Source organism: Caloenas nicobarica, chromosome 15 (genome assembly GCF_036013445.1).
Source record: "Caloenas nicobarica isolate bCalNic1 chromosome 15, bCalNic1.hap1, whole genome shotgun sequence".
Classification (NCBI taxonomy): domain Eukaryota; kingdom Metazoa; phylum Chordata; class Aves; order Columbiformes; family Columbidae; genus Caloenas; species Caloenas nicobarica.
The window spans coordinates 10,776,962-10,799,889 of NC_088259.1; the positions used below are offsets into that span (position 1 = coordinate 10,776,962).

Genomic DNA, 22,928 nt, shown 5'->3' on the forward strand with positions numbered 1-22,928 from the left:
CTTTCCTCGGCTCCGAGATGGTCAACCTCAGCTCAGAGCTGGAGATAAGTGACCCAGGAGAGGAGGGAGCCTTCAAGCTCTGCCCTTGAGCAAAGCTGGGCTCAGCTGGTTCAAGCTATTGGCTCTGCAACCTCCTGGCTCAGCTCACACGTGGGGAAGGAAATATGGATGCAGCCTCATGCCCCCGGGTCTACAGGAGACATCCAGCCAGAAGCTTTCCCCTGAAGGGAAGCCTTGAATTCATCTCACAATCCGTTCTCTTATACACCCGGCTTGCTCCTGTCGAGCAGATGGCAAAATGAAGGCACGTGAGGGAGAGTTAAGGTCAGAGGTACATTCGTTTGGATTATTCCTTTCCTGGAGTTCAGACGACACGTGTCCGGTGGCAGCCGGAGAGCCGGCCATCGTCCCTGCTGTCACAGGACGGCGGAGCATGGAGGGACCCACTCCTGATACAGCAAAGCAGGTCCCCTCGGTGAGGGACCGTTCCAGGGCAGAGCATCCAAACCGCAGCTCCCTTTGGGTTAAGCTGCTTTGGCCACATAGATATTTGTCCACTAGACATGGACTGAGGCAAACCAGTCCCATGGGCCATATCTTCACTGGAGATGTTGAGCTGGATGGCTCTAGAGGCCATCAGCCATGCCCTGAGGAAAAAATGAACCCTAGATTTTTTTTCTCCCATGGGTTTCACTCAGACCCATTATGTACTTGGTCTCAGTATATTTTTTTTCCCTGTTAAACACCTAAAAAAAATAAAGTTCTTTGGCACTTGTGCGACAATGACATATAGATGTGACGTTTTGGCTGTTTGCTGGACTCATCTCTAGAGGTCCATATATGCAGAGTCTGTGTCCACCCTCTGGGCTGCTCCAAACATGAGGAATGCACAGAGGCCAATGCTGTTAACAGCAGCCACCAGGTTGAAAACAGAAATCCAGGAGCCAGTCATTTCAATCAGGTGGCCAGCCAAGTACACGCAAATGACACCTGGGACAGGAGAAAACAGAAATGCAAAGTTTCTGGGGCCAGATCCTGCCTGGAGAGGAGAGCAGAGGACTCCTCAGGAAAGGATGAGCTGCAGGGAGGTGTCTTACCTAGGAGGGCTCCACCTGTATTCCCAACACCTGCGAAGAAAAGAAAGAAATTGCATATTCAAAATGCAGACACGAGATGAAATTTTGTACACTGAGGGTGGTGAGAGCCTGGCCCAGGCTGCCCAGAGAGGTGGTGGATGAACCATCCCTGGAGACATCCCAGGCCAGGCTGGACGGGGCTCTGAGCAACCTGAGCTGGTGCAGATGTCCCTGCTCATGGCAGGGGGGGCACTGGGGGAGCTGGGAAGGTCCCTTCCAACCCAAACTGTCCTGTGATTCTATGAGTGCTTTCAGCCAGGCTCCAACCTGATGCCCAGGCTGTGCACAGCGAAATACTTTGCCGATGGCTGGGACAACTGACACTCGTCCTTGTCCCCACCCTTTGGTGCAGGGAAGCATTTGGCGAATCAAAGCCAAATTGGTGTGTTACCTGCCCCTGGCAATGGCAGGTGTATCACAGAAAGAACCTGAGGCTGCAAATACCAAGTAGACGTTGCACAGAGCAACTCAAACCTTAATTCTGACGACCGTGTTCCCCCCGTCCCGCACACCCCAGCTCTGCAGCACAACCGACACCCCGCAGGAATCCTCACCGAACAGCAAGCCAGCACACGAGGGGGCCAGATCCTGGACGTTCACTGAAATGCCACTAGTGAGAAACAGAGAGGGGGAAATGGCTGCTTTAATGGAGCACAACTGCTTTTTCGTCATTTACACAGAGTTTAGTTTGTCAAACAAAAGGAAGGGATCCTGGACAATAAATGGCACTGTCAGAGGAAAGGAGGAAAAAGGTTTGAGAGTGAAGCAGCACGGTAGAGCACGAGGAGGAAAAGGATTCAAATTAAAGTGGTCAGAGGGGCCGAAATGCAATTCCCCTCTCGCTTCATCTCCCTAATCCCTGCCTGGTCCAACGTGCCCTTGGTACACCCAGCCCTTCCCCATGACACAGGTTTGCCACATCAATCCCAATCCAGCAGGCACTAAACTCCATCGGCCTCGCAGGGACCAGCACACGATGCTCAGACAAGCGCCGGTTCTTGCTCTGACAGTCAGACGGAGGCAGCCTCCTCCAAAACCCCAAAATACCGAGTGTGGGGTCAGAGCTCCTGGTGTTATCACACTTCTTACCTGTGGTTAAAGGTCTGAAGTCCAACAGAGGCGGAAGCGAACACTATCGCTTTGCAAAAACTGGATGTCTGGCCCAGGCATAAAGCAAAAATGCTTGAGACACCGGAGCCAATGACCTGGAAGACGGGAAAATTAAGTACCACAGCACATTTTCTGCAAGGAAGAAAGCAACTTCTTTCACAAACTGTCCCCTTTTACAATGGCATGAGCTCGGATGCACCAGGTGCTTCTCAAGCCGTTTTTCCCTTGGTGTCCTGCTGTTCTGTGCCACAGCTGTGTCGAGAGGGATGCGGTGCTGCAGAGCAGAGGATGCGCCGTGCTCTCACCCAGCATTTCTATTTCTGCTCGCCCTTGTATTGCTATTTCCTTGTGTCTAGGGAGTCATTTGTACTGACAGCGTGTGGTCGGCCTTTGCGTGTGACAGAAAACCTCTTTGGAGCACTCACAAATCTCCGTGCTCAATGTTATTGTTGGCCCATGCTGTTTCTCCATCAGGTTTTTTCCTCCGGATTGCATTTCCCATACACACTGAGCACTAGTCTATCTGCAAAGCTACAAAACCTTTCCTCCTTCCACCTGAACCCACCAACCCCGCTCCATCCGGGTCTCACATGCCGTGCAAACTGAGCTCAGCAAGCAGCCCCAGCGTCACTCCTGCGGCTTCACCTCTCTCACCTGCATGAACTTACGGACGGTGATGGTTTTGTACCCTGGAGGAGAAAGGAGAGTCGCAGTTAAGCACAGCTCAGCAGGTCTGAGCTCAGGTGGCCAAGAGACCACAGGGTAAGGGGATTTCAGAGGGTCAGACTTCATCTCCAGGTGGATATTGTGACTGAGATCAAAGGGAGCCCCAAGGACATGAATGGATTTGGATCCTACACTACTTAACCCGTTTTCATATCAGAACCTCACCTTGTCTATTTGCTGGGTCTTCTCCCTACCAAAAAGCCCACCTCCTCCCACTCAGATCTTCCTTCCACATCGCATAAGAGCTGAGGAAAACCCAAAAGAGCTCTTACCCTGGTTGATTAAATGATCAGACAGAAATCCACTGAACAAGCTCGTGGGAATTGCAACCAGCCAGGGGACAACATTAAACACCCAACCCTGAAAGGGAGCGAAAAATCAAGAGAGGTTTGGTGTCAGAGATGAGTTTGTTTTCAAATATTGCATTTGATAGCCTGTGATATTTGTAGAAGGGAAGAAAAATGAAGTGATCAGGACTTCTTGCAGGATCTCAGCAAGCTCTCAGCTACACCCTGCACCACTCCGAAGTCTGTAGGGTGGCAGGAGCGTCACAGGGCTGTGGCATTTGGTAGCTTTGTTGTTTTTCCTTCTGTCCTGGTGATTTTGCATTCAGCGGGGAGGCAGAAAACTCTGTTTGCTCTGGGAAAGAGGGATTAAATGTGGCAAAGTTTACTGTTCAGCAAGGTGATGTGGCAGAGAGCCACCGAGCCCTGGAAAGCAAGCTATAGATTCTACTCTGTCCCATGGGTTGTTAGTAGAGCTGCCGGCAACATTTCCGACATCAGCTGCAACCTCATTAGCAGCGTTACTGCGAAGCTGGGCAAACACAGCTGGATTTTCTAATGCCAGGATTAGGTAACATTACGGGTAGCAGCATACTTTGGTCTATTTTCAATTAAGAGAGCTTGCTGCAGTTGTAATCACAGACGATTACTGGTCATCTGGATTATAGCTGCTCAGAGGCATTTTGATGCCCAGATCCCTGGAGGAGCTGAAATCAGCGCAGGTTGAGCTGGGTTTCACCTCAGCTGGTTGAACCTCCCTGTCCATCCATGGAGACAGCCCTCCCTTCCTCGGGAGGCAGGAAGCCCGGCTTCAGGATGCTCAGGAAGGCTGAATAATCTTGGGTTTAAATAATCCTCTTTCAGCTGCTCCTGGAAATCGTACCAGGGCCCACCTGCAACTTTCATTGCCTTGGAAACTCTGGGTCTTTGCCACTTTGGAAAATGTTAGCCCATAGGACTTGTGGTGTAATATCTCCAGTGTCTGAGGTTGCTCAGCAAGTCAACCTCGACACACCACTCTTGTCTCATCCCTATGGCCCATCGCCCTGAGCAGCAACAGCCGAAATCCTCCACCACCTCCATCCAGGTGGGCTGGGGCAGCAGTGGAGGCAGCTCACCTGCAGAAAGGGACTTTGACCGGTAGGTGACATTGGTTTCCCACACTAAGGATCATCACCCATCCTTTAAAATCAAGCATCCTCAAGCCCCATTTATTAAAATGTAGGAAGCGATTATCAGATGCAGGAACACTATATAGAGCATCTTACATAAGGGCACCATGATATAATGCTTAACAGATGGTAAATTACTGCTGCACAAGCATATTACTCGAGGTGCACAGATCTCATCACAACAATATGTTTGCTGGTTTAAGAGACGATTTTAATATAAATATCGAGTATGCCATAAAGCGCCTTATACATGTAATATGAAAAGGCATTTGTAAGCAGCTCTGGAAATTATAAAAACCAAACAGAGGCATTGTGGAAAAGATTGTCTGAGTTTCTGAGAACAAGAACACCAGCTTTCAGTCCAGCTGAGTACTGCCTAGTTTTCTGAAAAAGGGGGACATTGTTTGTGCTGAGGAGAAGGAAGCTTTCCTAGTATTTTTGAAGCACAAGTTTTTAATGGTAATTATCGTTTTCACAGGCAGCTCTTTGAAAACTCAGGAGTGAATGGGTTGATGGTCATTTGCAATAATGTCATGAGGTCTGTGCCATTTGGAAACCATCCTTCCCTGAGAAGAAAAGCAGACTAAACCCCAAATATAACTCTCTCTTCTCTCCTGGAAGGTGCCCCAGCTCTGCCTCACTTCAGCATCCCTAAAGAAGTGACTGGAATCCAGCCTCTGCCTGCCTGGATGGAGGATGCTTGCACCTCAGGCTGGACATGAGGAAGAAATTTTTTACACTGAGGGTGGTGAGAGCCTGGTCCAGGTCGCCCAGAGAGGTGGTGGATGAACCATCCCTGGAGACATCCCAGGCCAGGCTGGACGGGGCTCTGAGCAACCTGAGCTGGTGCAGATGTCCCTGCTCGTGGCAGGGGGGGCACTGGGGGAGCTGGGAAGGTCCCTTCAACCCAAACTGTTCTATGATTCTATCTCCAAATTAATGTGCACGGGGGTAACAGCTCCCAACCCTACAGGGAAACCTCCCAACCCTTCCTGCCGTCACCAAGACCCTTTGCCATCACCTTCCTCCCCAACCAACGCCTTTTGCCAGGAACCCAGCACGACCTCATTTGCACGGAGACCGGCAATGCCCATGCCTCAGAGCCAACTTACCTTTGACTCGGGGAAAGTTTCCTTAAAGAAAGTCGGCAGCCAGGAAAGGAGAGTGAAAAACGTGCTGGCCGTGCAAAGCTGAGCAATGATGACAGCCCTAGAAATACACAGCGGGGAGAAAATAATCAGGAGTGACAGGTCATGCCGGGTGGGAAACGTGCACTCAAGCAACCCAATATTTCAGTTCCTGGGCTATAAATAAATCCCTCACAGCACTACAATTGCTTCCTGAGATTTTTTTCATAGATAACTGCTCCTTTTGGCTCGCACCACTCCTTCCCTCGCTGCCCTCGCCCCCCAGCGCCCGACGTCATTCCTGGGTTCAGACAAGGTTAATTGCGGCAGCGATTGTTCAAGTGCATTTCCCACCAGTCCCTTGAGTGCTGCAAGAGCTGCCTGGTTCCAAGAGGTGTCGTTTGGGGTTTTCTAGGGATTTGTTATCAGCAGATGCTCTGTGGTTATTCAAGGCAGGAATGGGCTCACTGCCCTGCAGCCCCATCGCCCTCCTAGTCTTTAAACAGCCCTTGGGAACGTGCTCAGATGAGCTTCAGTACCAAATGCAGAATGCCAAAGAAAACAACGGCTATTAAAAAGATGTTTTGCCACCAATGAGAACACAGCTACCTACCATATCGGTGCCTTCCTAAACAGCTGCTTCCAGGGAACTTTTGTCTGCTTGGATATTGAGAGGCTTCTCATTAAATAATCGATGGGGATGATGAGTTCTGCAGGGAAGAAAACATCCAAAGGAAAGCTCTGATTAGTCATTTTCTTTGCAGCTGGAGGGAGCCCTGAGAGACCACTATACAATCACCTTTAATCTCCTTCTAACCCTTGCTTTTTGGCTATACCACCATTGAATGCTCAGGAAAACACCTTGTTATGTTGACCAAAATTTTTCCACTGCATCCACACACTTCCCCATCCAACCACCTTCGCCCACTTGTTATATTTCTTGTTACAATTAAATAAAAATCCCTTGGGCAGGGAGCAGGTTTGGATTTTGTGCAGCACCAGCTCCTGATGAGCTGGGCTTCTATATCGTGCTCACACTAATAATGCTGTAACCAGGTGTAATGATTTCCCCATGTGTGGAATTACTCCCAGACAGCTATTTGGGAAGAGATAGTCTGGATTAACTGGTTTTTAAAAGCTCTATGTGTAGATGCTCTTAGTTTGGAATAAGTATCTTGCCCTGCTTTAGCTTAATCCACTTTGAAGATCATGCTTTGTTTGGTGTTTTCACTGGTGCTTAAGGGTACTGAGGAGTCAGATCAGGCTCTCGACAGCAACATAATCCAGCGTGGGACTTGAAATAGGAAATCGGCAACGCAAGAGCTCAAAACCTTGTTTCTGGGTTTAGTGTCTTGGGTTAAGACACAGCGTGTATTATAAAAGGCATCTGAACAAAAGGGTTTTATGTAAAATCAGGCATGACCTTGGAAATATGGGGGATTTACAGAAAATAATGGAGAGGAACCATCGGGTCCCGCAGCCTCGGGAGCGCTGGCGGCTGCACTTACCTTTCTCACTCAGGAGGTACTTGCAGGTACAGTAAACCCAGAGCAAAGTGAGCAAACCAGAGAAGTAGAAAACGCTCTCCCAGCCGTACCAGTCCAGGAGGAGAGACCCTGCACCGCCGATCACCAGCGTCCTGCAAGGGAAGCCACACTGGGATTTACAGGTCTGGGTAAGAGCGTTTGGGCTGCAGGCGTCAGTGGGAGATGCTCCCTGGGGTGGACGCTGCGTGTCACCAAATGCACTTTAAAGAGTCCATCTGCATGGCCACCTCGTGACTCTGCAACCTGCCCTGTTCCCTGTGTGACATCTCAGGATCCTCATCTGGGCAGAAGAAATCACTGCAGGGTCCCACGCTTACCCGTCCTGCACTGAAAAGTGCTCGTCGGGGAAAGAAAATGAGGTTGCTGGTGTGCAGAAAGTATCTCAGAGAATGTATATATCAGCAAAAGAAACTAGTACACCGGAAAACCAAGTGATTAAACACAGTAATATTTCTAGTTGGCTTTTAAGCAACCCTTCCATCTAGACAGGACATTCTCATGGAGATTAGCAGGGATGGGAACGTTGTATTATCCTCGTTTATCAGCGAGGACAGGTGACCAGTCTCAGGCTGACCCTTGCTCTTCCTACTGAATCATGCTGTTTCCCATAGTAATTAAAAGTTGCAAACACTCTTCAAAGCCTGGCTTGAAAAGAAAGGAAAAAAAACCAAACCATAAATCTTTGACATACACGACAGCAACTGCCTGAGGCTTCCTCAGCCACAGCCGGTGTCCTGAAGGACCCAGGAATCCCCATGTACTTCGGGCTGCAAGTTTTGCCTCCAACTATTTAACGGCATTTCATCATGTGTGATGTCCGGAGACTGTCACTCACTGCTCAAAGCCTTTTGAACTTACCCAAACTGTGAGCCGGTCCCCACGGTGCTGTAGGTGAAGGCTCGTTCGCTCTCCCGGACCTTCTGGGACAGGAGACTGGCCAGGGATGGGAAATACGCCCCTGCGAGCGAGGGAGCGACCAGGAGCGGTCAGGCTCCTGTGCTCTCACCAGCAAATGAAAAGCAAGTTTAAAAGAGCCAGCAGGAGCCAAACACTGAGACAAAGCGACAAAACCTTTGGTGAATTCATAACAGGGATGTAAAATAAAATGAGTGAATTCAACCCCATGAAAGGTTTGTTTGTGCGTTCTCCGTAAGCCCCCGCTTCATCATCACTGCTGCTACTGAAAATCCACCAGTGTCAATGCACTTATCCCAACGGTTCCCTTAGCAAGAGAGAAGGAAAATCATCCCAAATTATCCAAAAGTTTTGGCAAGGACCAATTTTCCCCGAGTGCTTTGAAGGAATTTAAAATGTGGGAAATCAAGCAGGAGCAGTGATGATTTCAGAGCCAGCAGCCCTTGTCTGGCAGAGATCTCTACGGGGGAATGATTTGTCAGCTGCTTTCTCTAGAAATGTCACTTTCTTTTCCCATGGAAGTTCTGGATGTGAAGGCAGTTTTGAGGCAGAGGAGAAGGGGTCACACACTGCCAGCCACGACTCGCATCTGAATTTACTGCGTATGCGAGGAGGTCCCTGGGCAGACGGACACACAGACACACACCCAGGACGCAGGTCTCACCTTGCAGCAGCCCCATGAGGAACCTGGAGCAGGTCATGAAAACGAGATGGGCAGAAGTGAGGTGGGTGAGCAGCGGGGTGAGGACCGTGAGGAACCCCCAGGCTGACGCCGAGAGGAGGAGAACCTTCTCACCTCCTATTCTGCAACAGAAAACACGCTATGAAAAATGAGCAGGGGGCAAAAGGGCAAAGCCTCCCAGGCCAAGACTCAAGTGTTCTTCCCAGTTCAGCCTGTTTTCAAGAGCAACCTTTCCATCAGACCTGTTCTTCTCCTCTTACAGATGAGAAGACCAGCCCCAGGACACGACCACACTGGTGCACTCCAGTCTCTGATGGAGGAGAAGCCCAAGCTGCTGTCACCGTTCTGCTTTTCTTAGCCAATGACAGTGTTTTCTCTTCCATCTGTTCTTTCGCATCAGCTCTGCCTGTTAACATTTGTTGATTTTTGCAGGCATTTGCTTGCGAACTATTAAGGAACATAATTAAATAGCATAGTGCACTGCCTGGATAAAGTACTCCTTCCAGGCACATGTTTCTCACAAAAGATTTCATAGGAAAGCCCTCCTCACTAAGAACAGGGTGGCTGGGGAAAGGGACTGGAGCAGGTAATTACTCATATCTTTCATTACAACTAACCGGGAAAGTTCGTTTTCAATTGATATGATAAAATGAAGACACTTGATTTTCCCAAATACGATGGAAACCGTGATGGGCACTTGCTTGTGAAAAGATTGCATGAGAATATAGGGTGGAAAAACTGGAGGCGTTGAACTGAAAATGAAGGTATGACTGTGCGGATCATATAGAAAAAAGCTGTATTCCTTCCAAAAAGGAAATATTTTCTTCTCTGGTTAGTGATTGCAGCTATAAACCCTTCCAAATGGCTGTCCAGCACCACTGGGATTAAACTGTCTGTTAATGGACAAATAACACTCCTGGTGAGCAGCAGCTATGAACTATGCAAAGAGCATCAGCATTTATCACATTTCTAAAATAAAGCCTGCTTGACACCCACTATCTCTTTCATCATCTTTACATGTAAGCTTGTGGCTTTGCTTTTTTTATTCCAATTAATGAACCGGTGCTGAAAACAACCTCCATCAGAAAAAAAATAGGCTGGTATAAAAGCGCTCTTCACTGTTTCCAGGTGAAAAAAAAACCAAAACTATGTTGGTCGAAGTGTCCATTAACATGAGTGTAGATCTGTCCTGGCAGGAACCACGGAGGCTTTGACCATCGTGGGAACTGTCCCTGTGCAAAGTCCCCCAGCACATGCTGCTCTATAAGCATAGTGCCAATTTTAATATCCAGAGATCTAACCAGACAGTCAAAACCACACGTGTCCTTTCTGAATCACAGCTACAGACCCTGAGTGATGGAGAGACCTGAGCTGCTTTCAGAGCAACCTGCGGAACCCCACAAAGCTTTTCCCCATGGACGCGCTTCACCCTCCCATTCCATCGCTGTCCCAGGGTGAAAATTTCACAGCCATTCTTGAGACATGAACTTGGAGGTCAAAACCAAGTGAAGTGTCATTTCATAGAATCATAGAATGGTTTTGGTTGGAAGAGACCCTCCAGGTCATTGCGTCCAACCATAACCCAACACTGTCACTAACCCGTGTCCCTCAGAACTTCATCTCTATCTGTCCAACCCCTCCAGGGATGGTGACTCCACCACTGCCCTGGGCAGCCTGTTCCAATGCCCCACAGCCCTTTGGGGAAGAAATTGCTCCCCAGATCCAACCTCAACCTCCCCTGGCGCAACTTGAGGCCGTTCCCTCTGGTCCTGGCGCTTGTTCCTGGGGAGCAGAGCCCGATCCCCCCTGGCTCCAAGCTCCTTTCAGGCAGGTCAGAGATCAGGAGGTCTCCCCTCAGCTCCTGTTCTCCAGGCTGAACCCCCAGCTCCCTCAGCCGCTCCCATCACACTTGTGCTCCAGCCCCTGAAAAAAACGCTGAGCAGAGGGAAAAAAAAAAAAAAACAACAAACAAAACATGAGAATAATTTCCAGTACTGATCACTGATGTGTCCCCCGATAATCTGTGTCAAGCAGTAGCCCCAGAAGAAGCTGCTGAGCACGATGCCGGACTGCTTCTTGTCCCAGTCGAAGTGGGTGCTCAGGGCGATGGCGCAGATGGGGACGGTGACGCGGGTGCAGTACAGCAGGCACGTCCCCAGCAGCAGCATCACCATCCAGACACGGGACTCGGGCCTGCAAGGATGGAGAGGAGGATGGGAACAGGGCAGAGGGAATGGTCTGCCTGGTAGATCCACGCACAGTGAGGACTTGCTGGTCAGACTGGTTTGCTCAAAAGCTGCAACAAGTCTTGATTAAATAAAGGTCAGTGCAATCCCCCTGTGGCACAGTTGTTCTGACACAGGGCACATCGCGTCTGGTGACTTTTATCAAGGAATCATAGATTCTAACTTTCATCCCAAACATTATTCAACCCCAGCAGTAAAATGATGTCTGTCCGTAGGCTGCAAGGTGGCATGGGCTGCTCAGACAATGTTGACTGCAAAACAACGCAAAGGCAGGGGAAAAACCTGGTTTATTTGCTATTTTTTTCTCCAAACAAAAGCTTTAGAAACTGTTCCTTAAAAGATAAGAATAACAAAGGAAAGGTCAGTGCATGAGGTTGGAAGCATTTGCGTGAGACACACCATTCTTGCAGCAAACATTTGTTATTTGGCGTTCCTACCCATTCCCCAAGAGAAGCGGCATGTGTTGCCCTTCCTAAAGAGGAGGGAGATGCAGGAATTGTCTAGTGAGAGACAAGACATGAGGGGGTTGAATATCCCAGAGAGATGAGCAAGATAATCCAGCCTGGCCTGATAAGAAGTTTAAGATGAGTAATAATAAGTTAACAGAATACATTTTTTGGTGCATGAGTACTCAGCCCCAAGAAAAGTGCTCCTGCAAAAGATACAGGCTGGAAATCAGTGGGAAGGCAATTTTCTCCTGTTCCAAGTCAGTGATGTGCTTCTGGAGCAGAGACCCACATTTTGCGGCAAACTTCAGGCCCCAGGTGTAGCTGAACTCTCCCGCCCTACTGTCAGTCTGGGTCCCTCTTTTTCCGTGAATTATGGAGTTAAAAGCTCAGTGAGAACACCCACTATTTGTATTATTTGTATTTGGTTATTCTTACGCCCAGAGGCCAGAGCACAAAGCACTGAGCAAACAGACTCTCTCTGCTCCAGAGACAGAGAATTCACTGTACCGGGGCATTAACCTCTGTGCTTTCCACCCGACTAAACATCCCCATCTTCTGCATGGGAAATAACCTGGGTCACTTCTTACATTGAAATGAGCAGTTATTTCTCTGTACTGGAATTATGATAAATGTAGGTTAATTCCCCACAGCACAAAACCATTTATAAATGTGTCAAATGGCCCATCACAGAGGGAGGCAAAGGAACAATGAAAAGTAAACCACGTCAGGCAGTTGTACCCGCTGGAGGTGGATTTATTGCTGTTTCCTGATGAGGCAGATAAGCAGGTTGGCGCAAACTCTGGCAGGAGGAACTGGAAGTGTTTCAGTTGATGCTTTGAAGGTTGGAACCATTTTTGCACACATGAAAATGCACAGAATAACACAGGAACTAGGAAACCTCACGAGTCTTTGCTGGAAGAATAAGTAACCAAGGGTTGACTTGCCTCAGCCAGTTGAGCTGGCAGACAAACACTCTCAGAATCCCTCCCGGTCTTATGTCAAGAGGAAGATATGCAGCAACCATATCTTCATTTGCTGCAAAACCAAAGGTGATTTGGTTTTTTAATCACTGCGTTATCCAGGCAGCAAGTCCGACCTGCCCAAGAGCTGGAAACAAAGTGCAACGTCGCTGCTTGCAAAAGCACGACAGCAAAGTGCGGCTGAGACACAGCGGTGGGAAGAGATCGCCCAGCAGAGACGTTCTCTCGACAAGCCTCATCCCAGCTGATATTTTGACAAAAACCCAGTGAATTATTTTCACTTGACTTTTATTCTTTTTTCAAAAGCACTAAATAAGTCTCTGGGTGTGTGACATGGTCTCAATACTCTCTTTGGCTCCTACTCCATTCTACACATTTAGATTCATTTCCTGTAGAATCACAACAGTTTGGGTTGAAGGGACCTTCCCAGCTCCCCCAGTGCCCCCCTGCCACGAGCAGGGACATCTGCACCAGCTCAGGTTGCTCAGAGCCCCGTCCAGCCTGGCCTGGGATGTCTCCAGGGATGGGGCATCCACCACCTCTCTGGGCAGCCTGGGCCAGGCTCTCACCACCCATGTGTTTAAAGCATCATTAGAGACTTATGCTCAAAACAAGTGGGGAGTATAAAGATGGCTTCAGCTACCACTCGCTCTGTAGGTAGCGTATCCAGCTAGGAGAATCCACTCAAATAATATGAGTGTCATATGTAATCACTAGCTGCCCACACCCACCTGAAAGCACAGCAAGAATTATTTCTCTGCAAGGACAATGATGTGCTTGCATCAGAGGAAAGAGCTTTGTAAATGCATTTTCTCCTAATTACAGTTATCACAGAGGCTGCCGATGACTCAGTGTTCTGCTCAGTGCAAAACAACAACAGCAAAGGTTACAGCAGAAACCCTGACTAGCACAAAGGGGAAAAAATAAAACTCTCCTTCAAAAACTAAGGAATAATGACAAATCAAACAACAGTTTTTGTAGGTAACACCAGCCGCCTGAGAAGCAGAGCTTTACCAGCACTAATAAACTAAATCTAATGGCTTCCCTGAGGAGGGAGGTAGAGATAACCTGTGCTGGAGATAACCAAACGGAGTCAGAGTAAAGCACATCTAAACCCAAGGAAGTCACAGCCGTCGGTGTCATCGGTGTCACCGTGCCCATCCCACCAGCCATGGGAACACACCGAGCATCCCCACGTCCCTGTGCCCGTCCTGACCGAACCCCAGCTACGCGGGACAGAAACCTCCACGGGAGGGGACAGCCACCCACAAACCGCGGGGCAGGTGAATCACCGGAGCTTGTCTGGACGCATCTAATTGACTTAATTGGGAGCTGCGTGACGGCGGCAGCTCCTCGCTGCCCGGGCTGAGCTCTCCTGACCTGTCGTGCCGTTCTGCTCACAACAGGCACTGCAGGTGCATCCCCTCCTGCATCTCGCTCTTCACTGAGCGAAGCAGCCTTGCAGCTTGAAACACTTCCTATTTCATCAGCCTCCAACCACCACCCAGACTGACTATAATTAGCTTGAGCCCTAATGACTCTTCCTGGGTAGCTTTTTGCATGGCAGCAGCCCTATATTTGAGCAGCCCTGCCTGATGCCCTCTGGTTCTCCTCTTCCAAACACAGCCCTGGGCAGTGCATGGTCACAGCTTTGCTTCAAAACGTCTAGTGATTCCCCTGGAACCCAGCTCCCACTAATCCAGCAGGTCTCTGCTCAGGGCACAGTGGTTAAGATTGATTTTCAAGGACGACTGAGAGACCCAAAGGGGCAAAACCAAACCGAGCTGTCCCGCCGCAGCAGGAGAGCCAGCAGCACAGGGTATCTTTATCTTCAGCATGTTTTCCTGCTGGAGGAATTTCTCTGGTAGATGCCACAGAGCAAATATTTACTCAACTTTATTTCTCTTGACTTGCTTCCCTCCTTTCCCCCATCTGCAGGTCTGTCTGTTTGCAGACACTGCAGGTCGCTGTTAACATGGACTTGCTGGATTTTAGACTATCAATTAGATGACAGTTCAGCATCTCCCTCAAGGCACAAGTCTGGACCGTCAGGTATTTTGAGGTGGTACAAGAGCTGTGTTAAACAACAAGACTACAAACAGTCTGTCCGAGCAACAGCTCTTGGCCAGAAGCCATCTCCGAGGTTTGTGGGTGTTTTCCTTAATTGGAAGTGGGACAAGAACCAGGAGCTGCAGCTCCTGACCTGCATCAGAACTGGCCATGGCCAAGGTGGGCGCAGGTATCCTTGGCAGGGCATTACCACCCACCCCCAGGACATCTCTGCCTTAGTTCTCTTCTGTAAAAAGACACTAAAACCAGCTCTGTGGGAGGTACATGGAGGGTACATCACCTGGAGCCACCTCCTGTGTCCCCAGACCGCTCGCTCATTCCAGCCACCAGCAGCGGCCACTCAGCCGTCCCTGCAAGAACCCCGGGATGAACAGGATGGGGATGAGCCCCCGTGGTGGTACCGAGCTCCCAGCCACGCTGCAGGGCCACCAGCTCCCAAACAAGGGCACCCAGCAGCCCAAACACGAGGCCACCTCCCAGGGGAATGTCCCCAGCACAGGCAGCCGGTGCTGTGGTCCCCGCCTGGGGACACTCTGCTCCCCGTGACCCGTTCCCATGGGAGCATCACCCTTCGAAAACCTCTTTTCCAGCTTACCTGCCTGTGGCTTTAATTTACAGTAACATCCAACACAACCACGGCCTGACTGACGTGGCGTAACCACAGCACCGTGCAGACACTCCTGTGCCAGCAGATAATACCCAGGTAGCTATTTTTAACCCGGTTTGACAGTCCTCTCACTTCTCTTTGTTTTTTTCAACAATTTCTACTTCTCTTGAAAATCTAACCTGCTTTTCAAGAGAGACGTTTGTTGGTATTTTTTCCCCTCCTTGAGTTGATTTTGCCATGCTGCAGACCGGCTCCAAGCTAATGATTTGTTGCTGTCAAAAGCAGTTTTGGAGTTTAGAGGAGGGTTTTTTGTTTTTTTTTTCCAGCCCACCAGCTAACGGCCAACGCGAGCAGCACAGAGGACACTGGCCTTTTTTTTCCTGGGAAAGCTGCTGGTTTCCTGTCTGCACAAACTCCTTCCGCAGAGCAACCAAGTGGTGCTCAGCACGTGTGGCTCTGGGTTTATTCCCTCTCTTCATTTCTTGCTTTTGGCAAAAGCAAAGATAAAATTAGATTTCAGCCACTCCTATGAGCTGGAAATAGTTGTTAAATTCCAGGTGGAGATGGTGGGAAAACATAATAATAAAGTTCATACGTGTTTTGCACACTGATCTGAGAGCATACATGGATCAGCCAGGGATGAAACGTGCCCCTTGGTTACATTTTCCACGTGAAAAAAAGTTCTTAGCAAGGTCATGAGGAACTTGTACAATAAAGAAACCCAACCACCAAAAAAAAAAAAAAAAAAAGGCAACTGAAGCTGCAACATTATGTTGACAAAAGATCAGGGCACAGAGCTCAGAAAAACAACGTGACCGTTGGCTCTGGGCAGAGTGTGGTCAGGAGACTGGAGACCAGCTTGTGGCCAGTGGTACAACCGCTTTTATCTCTGGAGCTTGAAGAAACTGTGATTATAATAATCCCTCGTCTTCAGGTGTAGCCAGAGGCTGGGTGGTGCAGGGTAGTTCCAGGAGTCATTCGCTTCCCAGGACACGCTGACTTCTTCATGTTCTATTTCTCTCCTGGGGGTACCATCCAAAATGTGATCCCCGTGTCTACTGCTGGACCTGCCCGTGGCTCTGTGTGCAGCCTTCAGTGAAAAACAGATTTCCCAGTGCTTCGGTCTTTCACCCGGTTAAACCCGAGGTGCTAACACACTTCTACTGCCTGAAGGATCCTGCTTGGGCATGTTAAGATCTCCATTAAAAAGTGCTATTCAAATGTCCAGAAGCACTACATAAACATGAGGGCATTTTCAAGCCCCGAACAGAAATCTTGTTGTTCTTGGCAGAGCAAGAGGAGATGTGTAATAATGGAGCCATTGGAAACCTGCGGAAAAGTTTGGGAAAGGCAGCTGGAGAGGCAGGATAAAACGTAGGGCAAGAAGAGTGGAAGAGGGAGGAAAAGCCAGCTGAAAAAAGGGAGGACAAAAGAAGAAGCAGCATGAACAAAGACAGAAGAACAAACCTGCCAAGATAACCGTTTCTCTCTCCTTGCACTGAGGGTGCAGACAGATCTTGGAAGGCTGCCTGGCCTGCCTTTCATTGGAGCACGGAAGGAGAACCCATGTCAGCTCCCCCACTTGACAAAACCTTGCCTCCATGGCAATAACTCATTACCCGGAAATGGTGAGAGCTATTTATTTGCATATGATGTTCGAAAACTGTCCACCAAATTGGTTTGAAACCACCCAGCAAGGTGTTTGATAAAGCTCGACCAACCTGCTGACGTGACCTGGTGGATCGCTCCCCCTTTCTGCTCCCCATTTCCCATTCCCACTCTCCGCTGCCCTGTCTATTTCCATTATGGTCTATAGACCATAAAACCTCCATAAAACCTCTCCAAACAAGGGCTGTGACCACATGCACACATCTACAGCAAACAACAGGGACGTCACCTCAACTTCTGTCAATTACTGCAATATAGATAATAATCTGATTGGAGATATGGTTATCGGGCTGCTCCTTTGCATTAACCAGATTCTTTCAATGACTAGCAGCACTTAAGATAGTCAGAATCGCTTCCAAACACATCTGTCTGGACCAACGGACTGTCTTCATCAACAGCCTCTTGTTTTGGAAAGTGTTATCGATGTTCGTTTTTTTTTTTTTTAAAGAGATTTGAGAAACTGGAGGTTTCATTCTGGCCAAATGTATTCCATTTTTTTCTAGAGGAAAAACATTCAAATTTCTAGCAACCCTAGTGCCAAAGGTCGGCTTTTGAGATCTACGCCCTTACTCTTGAGATGAGCGTGGGTTTGATCAGACTTGCAGGTCTCTGACTGCAGGACAAGTCTCCCTTGGGACGGCAGTTTAACGCCAGCTATCGGTCTGTCACCACTGCAGGGAGCAATTGACGATAAACCTCTATTTACCCAGCAGCTAATTGCTATAGGCCACTGTGGCTGCCAGGCGTCAGTTCCTCTTTGTGGCAGCGTTAAACCAAACCCAATTTCAAAAGTGTAGAGATGACCCGGTGAAGTTCAGGGGCTCCCAGTTTGGAAAAGCCTCTGACCATCACTTCCAGCTGCCCCACGGTACTTCTGCATCACCATCTCACCCTGCCTCGGCTGGGAGAAGTGGCGGATCCCGAGGGTGAGGTGCTGGATGACTTTCCCAGGGTGGCAGAGAGGAGCAGCACTGCCCCACATCTCCCAGCTCTGCCCCTGGTTTGTAGCCTCTGCTCCAAACACAAGCCCACCCTGTGTTTGCTTATGCGCCTACTGTTAAAACTGGGCAGCTTGGGCTGAAGAGTGTTTTTAACTATTTCAGTTCCTCCATTTGAAGAACAGTTTGTGCTGTCTAGCTGCTGCCCAGCTGCTATTCCAGACTTTATCTTAATTAATTACTATCACCAGTACAAATATCCTTCTTCGATAAGAACCTCATAGTGGTTCCAACGGCATGTTTAACTGACTACAGGCCAGAAATAAGCTCAATAGACTTTTTTTCCCGGGTGTTTCTCAGTAATTCGGCATCTCCCCTCTTTCCTCAACCGTCTCTGGTGGAGTTGGCGGAGTGAGGCAGTGGGGACAGCCCGGGCCGGTGGGTCCGTGTCCCCGGTGCCGTCCTCCTGCACGCTCGGAGGGGCAGAGGAGGGGCTGGGACCGGCGGCATCCCGGCGGGGAGCACCCGGCACCTCCCGAAACCGCCTCTCCGGAGAAGGGTTCAGGCTGCGTGACCCCCTCCATCCCGAACCTGCATCAAGAGGTGGCGGAGGGGACCTCCGGCTAAACCTGCCCGAGGCTGCGGGGAGTCCCGTGGCCGGGAAGGGACCGGCCGGGGGATGCGGGAGGTCCCGGGCGAGCGCTGCAAGGAGGGGAGCGGCTTTTCCCGGGAGCGGCTCCAGCCTTACCTGGACCAGTACGGGTCCCCGCCGCCATCCCTCCTCATGCCGTCGCGCTGCTCGGCGCTGCACAGCGGCACATTCCTGCCGCCGGCACCCGCGGCCATGCGGGCAGCGCCTTCCGCCTCCGCCGCTTCACATCGCGGCGGCCGCCGGGCTCCCTCCCCCCGCCGAGCCGCGGCCACGTGTCAGCGCCTCCCGCCGCCGTTCCGGGAAGTCCCGGCGGCCGCGCCGCTGCCCGGGGCCGCCCGCAACGCGGGGACCCGCTCCCGCTGGCCCGGGGCGGCCTCGCACCCGGGGCAGCCGGGGGATGAACGGGCGGGGGTCGGTTTCTCCACCGAACACCCACGAATAGGTGTTGTGGGTTTTCTATTTTCTTTTTCATTCTCCCCTCCCTCTTTATTTTTTTCTTTTTTTTTCCCCTTGTTTTTCCCCTTTTCCTTTTTTTTTTCTCCTCCGGTAAATACTTAACAACCCCATCGGCAAAGTCGAGCGGGGTTGACAGAGAGGACTAAGCAGGGTCTCTCCTTCTGACATCTGGAACGTGCAACACTGCCGGTGAGGCGGCCCCTGCTCCTCTGGCTTTCACAGGTTTGCCAGCGGAAAAGTCTCCGTCTCTGCTTTTTAAGCATTAAAGCTCAGTATGATATTCCCACTCGAAGAATTTCACGAAAAAAATAAATAGGAATCAGTATAGTTCCAGCTTGATTTAACTCTGTTGGATAGAGCTGTTACCTTGCTGTATCTGAGAGAGATTATCAGACTCCTTTATGGAAACAGATAATTAAAATGATGGTTATCTCAGTCCGAAACAAGAGGTCTCGTGGCTCACTTCAGGGATATGAATGAGCAGGCAGAGAGCTTTGTGAAAACATCGTTCAGGTGATCCTGTGCCCCATGGCAGAACTTCAGGATGCAGGAGCTCCCGCTCAGCTCAACCATGGTCCTACATGGCCCTTGGGAAAGGGACCGGAGCTTCTGGGCTGCACCAACACGAACAGGGTGTGCAGGTGCAGGGCAGGCACCTCCTGCCTGCTCCTCCTGCAGCCAGCAGCCTGGAAACGCTCATTCAATTGAGCCCTTAGCAGACTGGTGTTTAGTTACCTCACGCATTCTCCTAACCTGGACACTTTGCCACTTACATCAAGAGTGGTGACAGTATTATTGAGCTGAACCTTAGAGAGTGAAGGAGCAAAAGGTTCTTCACACACTGTGGAGACAATTTCCAGGTCTCCACGGCTGACAAGAGCTGTAGTCATGAAATCAGACTTTATTCTTTGCTTCAGAATTTCTTCCTCAGAGGAAAGAGATCTACCTCAAAAGGCCTGTGGCATAATCAGAGTCACATAGACCTGCTACCAACAGAGAAAACAAACAATCCAACCAGCTTTGGTGCAAGTGGAAACTGAGAGGAACCACGTGTAGTAACCACAGGGCTCAACCTTCATCCTGCTGCAGGCTTTCCTTCCTTTATTGGCACAGGAAACTCGAAACTATAAAGAAAGTAATTTTATTCACTCTGCTACTGTGCCCGTTTCCAGAAGAGGGAGCCAAGTCATGGTAAAATACAGCCAAAAATCAGAACCGTTGTTCAATTGGTTGTGGAGGGTGTATATTAACTTTTTAAACTTTTTTTTTTTCTAAATAGCGTATATGTTTGAAGTTCATGCTAGGTAGGAGATGAGTACTGATGTAACTACAGAAGTGAAATGTGTGTAGTATGCTCAGAAAAGAACTGAAAAGGTAATCACAGATACAGAAAATTATCATTAACTCATTATTAACTCATAAATCATTAACTCATCCCCGTGTATGACTTAGAACTATGTTACGTCTCACTGCTGTGGGATGCAAGCACCTTCAACACAAACACTGCAACATTTCCTACTAACTTGTTAAAATTATCATTCAATTTGGAGTTTTCTGTATTTGTTGTACTCTTCTAGGTCCTCTCCTTGCACTGCTCAGCATCACCTCCTCAATTAATAGCTTCTTTGACTAATTTACTTCTCACGTAAGCACCTAGTTTTGCTGTCAAAAATAGCTGCAGTTTAAAAAAGTGCTTAAACATAACATCCACCACATACAGATAAATAATTTTAAAAGGTAAAAACAAAGACATGGTTCCTTTTACTGCTGCATAATTTTCTAGAAGCCAACCTCCCGCCAAGCTGATTAAATGGCAAATGGAATTGGTTCAGAAGACAGGTGCTGAGTAAAGAAAACGATCTTACGCAAGAACACAATCTCCTCTGTTTTTTCTGTGTTCAGTTTAATCTGTCAAAAGATTAAACCAAACAAAAGATTATTGGGTTAATATTTCAGCTGACATTTACTACTATTGAAGTTTATCCAGACAATGGTTGTATTATTTGAAGATCTGATGAAGTTAAGCACAGATCAAGGCCAAAGGGGTGTGAAAGGAGAAATCCCCGCACACATTCCACAAAGGACAATTTTTGTCCCTGAAAGGATGGTCCAGCTGCAGCTTCAAAGCTCCCGCTCACCAAGAGCAGCTTCAGTGCAATTTGTTCACACTCTGAAGAAAACGCACATGGTTCCTAGTACTAAATAATGCAGCTTTGCAAACCCACTGCAGACAGCGATATGCTGAAAAACAAGCAAATTATCAGAGAAGTTGGTCTTCAGTGGACAGCAACTCCCACACCAAAACTGACCCAGGTGGGTGTGAGTAGTAGCACCCTGTTGGAATCCCCAAACAACATGTGAAGGGCAGAAGGGAGAGCAAAAGAATAAAAATAGTTTCTAGCACCTGGACATGTCCATTAAGAAATAAATATCATTTGGAGGGTGTTATTCACAAGCTTTGTGTTTTGTCAGCTGATGAGCAGAGCTGGGGACACCGTTGCTCACAAAACAGCGATAAACCTGCTCGTCCTTTTTCATTAAGAACGTTATAGCAGAAACAGATACTGACCGGTAACATGCTTCTGGATGGATGAGAGATCCACAGCACAGGTTGGAACCCATCTCAACTTGCTGTAGCCTAAAGGCAGATTTGGGGCAAAAAAAATGCATTTATATTCTTTGCAGTGAGGATGTTTTCAGCTGCTGTTGGCAGCAGGTGGCCCCGTCACCCGTGAAGATACAACACACAGGGATCACGCTCCAACTCGATTTAATAAGCTTCGTAATCAACTTGGACAGAAAGTGGTTTGAAATAAGTCGAGCAACACTCATCTACTCGTCAAGGATATTTTTTTTAAGTAATGCTTTTAAGCTTATACTCAAGCATACAAAGCATAAATTTTACAAATTAAAAACAATAAAGTCATCCTAGAATAACATCATGGCTTCCCTTATGTGTACAAGGAGTAGAAAGCACACAAAATTCCTTCCGGGTAATTTCACACATCTTCAATGCTACGTAATTGCTCTCCACATTCGTTTCCATTTTTCTTTCAGTGTGGGTGGAAGGAGCTGAAAGTGTTTCAATGAAATAACCTTAAAGAGCGAGAGGTGCTTCCCCAGGTTCCAAGCTGTGTATGTTTGCCTCTTCAAAAGCCTTGAGAGGAAAAGCTTTACTTCAAATTCTGCTGTTGGTTCCTGTGCAGCAGCCTCTGTTTTTCCAGCTCTATGGAATGAAACAGTTCAGTATTTCTCAGGAAGTATCACCAGTACTTCACCTTCATGGAAACCCAGTATCTCCCACCCTTCCCAACTGACTCCTCTGTACAACAGAAGCAACCACAGTTTAGCTCAGATTTGGCAGGCAGAAAAGAAACATGGGAACAGCAAAGGTGACAGTTATTGGGGAGGCGACAGGTTTTGGAAAAGCACATTTGTAGCCTAATCAAAACACACCTGATACACAGCCTTTCTGCAGAGGCATCTAACATGGGATATTTACAACCCAACTTCTTCATCTCCACAGCATTAATGGAAAAGATCGTATTTGCTTCCAACAAAGGGAAGGTTGGGGGAGGAATGAGCGTAGTGCACCACGTTTAATTACTGGATTGGTTTGCCACCATTGAGTTGGGAACAGATCTTCTTACAAAAGTTATTTTCATCTTGTTCTAAATTAAGTGGAACAAAATACGTATTTTTACACTAAAGCAAACTGATCAAAGTGGCATTTAATAATATTTGTTAAAGTGGTTATCTAACAAAAATGGGTTAACAAAATCCCATTCATTAGTAGTCACCAAATAAGACATTTCTCATGCATATGACAAAAGTTCATTCGTGTACTGAGAGGTCTGTTTACTGTGTACAATACTTCCATAAATTATAATATGCTTCACAGCCCCTACCATTCAAGAATATTTCAAACAGATTATATATTATATTTGTATATGCAAACTATTTTATATACACTAATATAAAGATCCTTAGAAGTACCATTATCACTACCTTTCTGCTTTCTCTAAAATGCATAGCTTTCGAATATTTTCTTGCAGTTACCAAAAACTTTACAGATTAAAGCTGCTTATCAATGTGGCATGTTCATAAAAACAAAGTGAAATACTTCTATACTAATTTTATATTAAACCCCTTAAAAAACGTGT

General features: G+C 48.2%; 1 protein-coding gene across 1 annotated transcript; it reads right to left on the reverse strand.

Moving 5' to 3' along the window:
• Nucleotides 1-761: 761 nt before the first annotated feature.
• On the reverse strand, nucleotides 762-18,503 carry SLC17A9 (solute carrier family 17 member 9). The gene is made up of 13 exons (XM_065645851.1): nucleotides 18,406-18,503; nucleotides 10,695-10,892; nucleotides 8,682-8,821; nucleotides 7,961-8,060; nucleotides 7,064-7,194; nucleotides 6,169-6,265; nucleotides 5,541-5,637; nucleotides 3,245-3,332; nucleotides 2,901-2,935; nucleotides 2,226-2,341; nucleotides 1,691-1,746; nucleotides 1,098-1,127; nucleotides 762-990 (listed from the first exon to the last, which is right to left on the reverse strand). Exons 1-13 carry the CDS (start codon nucleotides 18,501-18,503, stop codon nucleotides 827-829), a joined length of 1,350 nt encoding a protein of 449 aa, XP_065501923.1. The 3' UTR covers nucleotides 762-826.
• Between the last annotated feature and the right edge of the window lie 4,425 nt (nucleotides 18,504-22,928).

Excerpts from the sequence above, each read along its gene's own strand:
- SLC17A9 (XM_065645851.1), bottom strand. The coding sequence starts at position 18,503 with ATGGCCGCGGGTGCCGGCGGCAGGAATGTGCCGCTGTGCAGCGCCGAG. Across the intron at positions 7,195-7,960 it reads GGGACCGGCTCACAGTTTGG|GACGCTGGTGATCGGCGGTG; the intron begins GTAAGTTCAAAA and ends CTTCCCTTGCAG. Across the intron at positions 3,333-5,540 it reads AAACTTTCCCCGAGTCAAAG|GGTTGGGTGTTTAATGTTGT; the intron begins GTAAGTTGGCTC and ends GCTCCCTTTCAG.